At 54.5% G+C, this 6,793-nt stretch overlaps 1 protein-coding gene across 1 annotated transcript; it reads right to left on the reverse strand.

The window, feature by feature from the left end:
* Positions 1 to 136: 136 nt before the first annotated feature.
* CCM_08440 (MFS transporter, putative) lies at positions 137 to 3,755 on the reverse strand (the record flags this gene model as incomplete). The annotated part of the gene is made up of 5 exons (XM_006673579.1): positions 137 to 2,563; positions 2,619 to 2,965; positions 3,378 to 3,538; positions 3,613 to 3,626; positions 3,678 to 3,755. The coding sequence occupies 5 exons, from the start codon at positions 3,753 to 3,755 to the stop codon at positions 137 to 139; spliced, it is 3,027 nt and encodes a 1,008-aa protein (XP_006673642.1).
* Between the last annotated feature and the right edge of the window lie 3,038 nt (positions 3,756 to 6,793).

Below are 6,793 nucleotides of genomic sequence, written 5' to 3' on the forward strand. Positions count from 1 at the left end.
CCAGCCAGTGCGCCATTGTTTCCCGAGAAGAGACCCGACGGCATAGATTCAGGCGTATTAAATAGTGCAAGTCTTGCCATCGCATGGGTCACATTAATATTGTGTTTGTAGCCCTTGCTGGTTTCCGTGGGCTGTATTATTCGATTTGTTTCGTTTGTTTGGTGACAGGGACCTCGCCGTTATTGTGTTCCCCGTTTGCGTGTTTCTCCTCATCTCTTCTTGCTTCATGCAAAGGCCCCTGCGGGTCAATGAGCAATTTCGCATCCTTGGAGAGGGAGAGGTAGCCAGAGTACAGAATCATGGCGCTTTGCAGAGCGACAATGACAATGAAGGCGTTGTGCACAGTGCCGCCCTCGTGGATGATGCCATACATGATGAATGGGAAAAAGGCCGGCCCGGACCCTCCCATGGTGATGAAGGCGGCTGCGCGCTTCGTTCTCCGCCCCTGGCCGCGCAGGCCCATGGCGAAAATGAGTGGCCAGATGGGGCCCTCGCCGAAGAAGAAGAGCATGACCGGGACGATGATGTAGTTTGGGTCCGATGGTCGCAGCGTGACCAGCAGAATGGAGGATATGAAGCAGATGAGGATGCAGATTGTGAGCAGCGTGCGCGGTTTGGGGACGAAGCGCACTCGCACGGAAAAGTAGCAGATGATCGAGGCCAGAATCCGGGACGCCGCAAAGATGGACTGCCCGCATAAGAGATAGTCGGCGGTGGACAAGCTCAGGCCAGGCACTTGCTGCGGATGGACTGTCGATCCCGTCGCCGCAGTGGACCTTTTGGCGTGGTCCTCGGCAGCATCGGCCGCGACCAAGTTGCCAAACCAGATGATGTTACTTTCTTGTGTGGCGACGTAGAAGTACTGTGCCAGCACGGCGAGGCTGAGAGTGACGGTGCGCAGCTCAAGGCCGAACCACGACTTCTTGGCGGGATGGATGGGGATGCGCTTGGTCGACTCCTCGAGCTCCTCGTCGCTGACCTCGGGGAGGGGCATGTAGTAGAAGAACAGGCCCAAGGCGGCACACAGCAGCGTGATGCCGAGATATGTCCACTGAACATTGACCAGGTTGATGGAGCTGTGGCTTGCTTGCTGCAATCCGGAAAAGAAGACGCGCTGGGCCAGCAGCGCGCTGACGACGCTCCCGATGGCCTGCACGGCCTGCGCCAGCATCAGGCGCATCTCGCCATAGGCGTGCGGGCCGCAGAGAACCATGAAGGAATTGGCCGCGACCTCGAGCACGGACAGGCCGAAGCCGACGACGAAGCTGCTGAGCATGTAGCCGCCGTACGAGTTTGTCACCGCCGAGGGCCAGAAGATGATGGTTCCGATACCGTAGATGGACAGCCCGAGAATAAACGTCACTTTGTAGCCGCCGACGTTCTCGGCCTCGTTCTTCGAGTGTCGCTTGGACCGATTGTGCTCGTCGCGTCGGAGGATCCATTCGCCGACCAGAATAGGACCAAAAAAGTAGCCGCCTCCGAAATACGCGCTGGTTAGGCCCAAGGTTTCGGCCGTGGACATGCCGTTGACCTCTGCAATGGCGCTGTTGAGCGTGTTTAGCAAACCATACGAGAAGCCCCAAAGCAGGAACAGTATAGCGACCAGAGTCCCGTATTTGAACGACTCCCTGAGGTTTGTCTTTAGCATACTTTTTGGTTTCCTCATATTGACGAAGCCGAAATAGACGCCGTTTTCAGAAACACTACCAGCGGAGCTCAGGACGTTTGTGCGTGGTCTGGTCTGGTTTATTGCATCGAGGTTGATCTGGTCAATGCGCATTCCTGGGGTCGTGATAAAGTCAATGGCCGTCACGGAATAATCCCTAGTATCCGGTATATCGGCCCTTGCAGGCATGGAAGCGGGTTGCGGAATGGCAGGGCTGTTTTGCGTTGTCGCGACGCCCTGGCTATCGGTTTCGCGGTCGCTGGGGCCACTCTTGGAAGCCGACGCGGTTCTCGTGCGGTTAGGGTCGTAGAGCATGGCGGGAAGCAGGCGCACGACAAGCGGTTTGAGAGTCGGGATACAGGCGCAGGCGATGCCGACATTGACCTCGACGACGCTCCACATGAGCGACAGCGAGGCGTAGTAGGCAAAATCGGTATTTCCGCCAAAGCGAGCGTCCTGGCTGCTGTGAATGGAACCATGGCTGGAGCCGATGGCTTGCTGCAGGTAGTAGATGCGAATGACGTCGACAATGGTGACGAATATGCCAATGGTAAAGGTCAAGATGAGAATCGTCTTTTGTCGCGGAGGGAGTCGCATGCTGGTCAGGACGGGGATGGGGAGGGCAAGGATGGCGAGATCGGTGACGATGTTGACGGGTGAAGCGCAGATAAACTCGGTCAGAAGCGGGATGCATCTGGCAGGTCCGTCGTAAAGGGCTTGCCAGGCGGCGTGGATGGGCGAGCATTGGAAGATGTTCATAAAGGTGAGAACAGTTCCGGCGAGGTTGACGACGATGAGGGTGAACCACGAAGCATAACGTAATACAAGTTGCGTGTTTTTGGCGAGCCGCAAGTAGAATATCAAGATGCTGGTCTTGGCAGCCATCAGTGCAGGGTTCTTTGTCCAGTTAGTGTTGCATTCATAGCCGTAGCGTGTTGTTGGCCGCACGTACGTATAAGATGGAAAAGACGTATTCGCAACGGCGAAGCCTGGGCAAGTCGCGATCGTCAATGTCTGCGTCATATTTGCCCAATCCGCTAAAAGTACCCAAAGCGACGGTAAAAGAGAGGAAAAAGGCCAAGAGCCAGGCCAGCATCATGATGCTGTCGCCCCATGTCACCTTTTTGACGATGAAGAAGCGGCAGGCGATGCGCGCAAAGACAAAGACGGAGGAAATCACCAGTGTAATGACGGTGACGGCAAAGACGGCCGGGCCACGATTTGGCACATGCCTGGTGGCAGCGCTGGTGTCGTCGTCCATGGCGATGCGTGCGACATGCGGGCGGCTGCGCGCCAGGGCTTGGTTCGGGTGGTCACCTCACCTCACCTTAGGCGAGCGGGAGCTGGGCTCCTGGTGATGATTTTTTTTGGAGGTGGTGGGCGGCGGCGGCGCAGATCGCTAACCAAGTAAAGCGCGGGGGGCCATGGCCGCGGAATCGCGCGTCTCGATTGAGCGTTTTCTGGTGATGTGTGTTTTTGCATGCGCGTAGCAGAGGCGACGGGAAAGCGATTGGGGAAAGAAGAATAAAAAAAACAAAGGGAGGTGAAATCTGGCGGGTTGCAAGAGCCAGGCTTGTTAATATGCGCGCTGTGGGTGATCAAAGGTGGCGTTGAGTCGGGGCGGGACGCCTCGAGGTCCTAGCTGCTCTCGCCTGTGGCAAACGGTGCACTGGCGGAACTGGAAGGCTGGCGCATGAATGTAACTACTAACCAGTAGAAGATGGAGGGTAGGCCGAAACAAAAAGAGCAACGTTGTGTTGATCTAACCGAAAGCTTTTGGGAAGAATGAAAGAGAAGGCGGCGGCGACGGCGGCGGCGCGGGGAAAGAAAGTAGCGGAGTCTGGCGGCGCAGAGGCGGCGCTCGAGGGCGGCCTGGACCAACAGCCGCTGTACAAAAGTGCGTGACAACCAGCCAGTCAGTTCTCGGTCACACCCATAATTCGTACACGCTGCTCATTTGCTAACAAGATGCAGCGTAGATCGGTCCACCCATTCGCTCCAAGTCACTAACAGCTCGCACGGCGCTAACTACGAGGTCGAACCATCGTCTAGATGCAGCTGGCCAGCCACTGGTTGCGCAGACCGCCATGTCGTCACTGTTGAGCGCTAGCAGTACCTAGTAGTGTTCCCTCTCTGAATGTTGGTTGGCGGCTTGCTATCACGGCACTTTAATTTCTGTCCGAGTTGCTAACACAAGGCGGGACTGGTGTCCGGCAATTCCAAGCAAATGGAGAAGAGAATCCGAGTACGGCAGCGAAAAGCGGCTTTCGTCTGTTCGTCTTCCGGACCCCCCCCCGCTGCTTTACGTTATTGCCGCAGAATCCAGTCGTCCCTCGAACCGAGGCGGAGGCGCGCCCATCCCCGCTGTAGCTGCGCCCCCCACCAGCTCGAGGACAGAAATTGCGAGGCTTTTTTTCTTTTTCTTTTTTTTTCGCCTGGGCACCGGTGTTAGTTACTACTTCATAGCATAGTGCGAAAGAATTGTCGACATGTCATGTTAAACGGTGTCTTCATGCTCCATGTCGAGAGGAAACAGTGACTAAAATTTGCTGTTTGCATCAAGCATTTCAGACATGACTAGCCACAGTAGCGCCGATGACCCCGTCGTCCACCAAACCCTTCATAACGCGCAGGTTATAACCCGGCCGTCGCCCGCAGGGTTCTTTTGCTCGTGGCTTGCAAGAAAAAATTATTTCAAGTGACAAAGTGGCTCTCGCACGGAGCAGACGTTGCAAGAGGCTTGCTCAGGGGTCCCATGTGCGACTTTGCGCGTCAAATGCGCGTTATTATTAATAGTTGCAACAAGTTGGTCGTTGTCGTGCGACCATCAAGCAAGAGAGAAATCAACGGTCGATTTTCACGGCAACAACGGCTATGCATACCAAAGAGTAGGTGAACATTTCACATGTCCTCGCGGGTAATCGGCATCTACCAGCTGTCAACCCAGCAAAATCTCCGACAACTGCCTCGATTGGCCAATGTGCGACCCCTGCCAACAAGTCGCGGGGCTCGCACAACTTTGTGCGACATGGGATGCAATCCACTCTGGTTGCAGATGACAGCGGCTACTTGCAGATTTTGCACTCGAGACTGAAACACGATGGTTCTTGGCTTTCGCGGGGATGGGGCAACCAGAGATCAAGTAACGAGTGCTCTGCAGGACGAGTAAATAGCTGCTCGATACTTGGCTTCTGCACCGTCATTGCATTATATTATACTGCACTTATACCCGCTGCAAAGTGGCTGTTGGTAAAAATTAGTGTAGCATGTGCTGCTCGGCCCTGTTCGCTGTGGGTGGACATTGCCTTGGAATCTCCGTGTTCAGCGTCCAAACAGTCGACTTGTAATACAACCGTCATCTACCAGGCGAAAGCCGCTTCAAAAATATGTGACCAGTCTTCGGTGCCTCGTCGACCGTAGTCCAATACAATGAGTAACAAAAGAGCAAGCAAAAGCAAAAAAACTGGCTTTACCCTGGATGCTCAATGCAACCCCCCAAAAAGTGAAAAAGGCAAAAGAAAGACGGCCGAAGCCTGAAAGGTAAGCCCAGTATGAGAATCGAACTCATGATCTTCTCATGTCACTGTATAAATACTAGTGAGACGCTATACCACTTAGCCAACCGGGCTTTTGGTGCTTATGAATTGGAGCCGGGTTATTACGCTTTATGTCCTTGGTAGCTGTGCAAACCCACCACCTCTAATAAAAGTTCAGCCTGCCTTTCAACCTTTTCGTTCAATTCAATATCAACTTGGTATATCAATTACGGGTATTTTCATCACGATTCTCCCTGTCCAGAGTCAGCGCCTGGTTGGTGTGCTTTATTTCTCCGGCGGCCTGCGGATTCCACCAATGGAGTCCCCGGTGAGCCAGGCGCACCTCATCAGTGGTACACACCTTGCAGCATCGTGCTTCCAGAATCTCATCTCGATTTTTATCCTTGTATACTGCCTTGAATCGATTTGATGGGCAAGCCACAAAAAATCCTTGCTGTCGTCAACGGGCATGGTGGGTTTTGAAGGGGGGGGGGTGTCTTCAAGCTGCAGAGGTGCGGCAGGTACGTTGCTCCGAAAGTCCCAAACGGTCTTTCGAGGAAGTGACGTGAGGTCTTGACTGGGATTACAAGTCGTTTTGTGTCTACGTTTTGTAAAAATGTGCGGTACCGAGCGCATACTCGGCCAGGCAATGACTTGGTTTGAGTAGATGTAAGTTGACTATGTGTGCAGAAAGCGAGTGATATATATATATATAGCAGATGCTAGCATAGTATACTCAATGTATTCAGATCGGCTAAATCCAGATTGCTATAGAAGCGGCTACTGCTGGTCATTCATCTCTCCTTTCACGTAGCTAGTCCAGTACGCTTGGCGGCCTGCCTTCAATGTTACGAGGTGACATTATCTCAATTGGAGAATCTTGAACTAGTAGTCAAGATTCTTTTGTGAATTCGTCTTCAAAATGTTCATTTCTGTCGACATTTTCGAAATACTTCTTCCCAGAGATTCCTCCATAGCAGCTCGCCTTGGACTACGAGCTGACGCCGGACCCACACTGCGACATCTCATCATCCCCAACCCCGAATGGGACAGATATTGCCTTCACGTCGCATCTTCATCATCTGCGTCAATCCAACCCAATTGACGACTAAAGATGCGCGGCACGCCGGAAAGTAGAAAGGGCCCGGCAGAAGAGCGCTCTGCGCTCCTGGCAGATGCGGAGCGAGCTCCCGGCGGCCCGGCGCGTGTCACCTCGGCGGGCCACCCGGCGCACGACGTACCCAATGTTCCGGTCACAGTCTGGCGAGGCATCGCCATTGGCCTAAGCCTCGGCATTCTAGTGTTCCTCCAAGGTAAATTCAACACGGCGGCCCATACTTCCTCTTTTCCAAAATGAAGCGCTAAAAAAAATTGGCTACCCAGCGACCAACATGTCGGGCATGACCATGATCCAGGGCCAGGTCGCCGACGACATCAACGCGCACGCCGCCGCGTCCTGGTTCACGGCCGCGTACCTCATCCCGCTGTCCTCGCTGGCGACCGTCGCCGGGCGGCTGGCCACCATTTTCTCGCCGCGCAGCCTGGTGCTCCCCGTCGGCGCGCTCTTCGCCGCCGGCGCGCTGCTCACGGC

The sequence above is a fragment of the Cordyceps militaris genome (assembly GCF_000225605.1).
Source record: "Cordyceps militaris CM01 unplaced genomic scaffold CCM_S00007, whole genome shotgun sequence".
Taxonomy (NCBI): domain Eukaryota; kingdom Fungi; phylum Ascomycota; class Sordariomycetes; order Hypocreales; family Cordycipitaceae; genus Cordyceps; species Cordyceps militaris.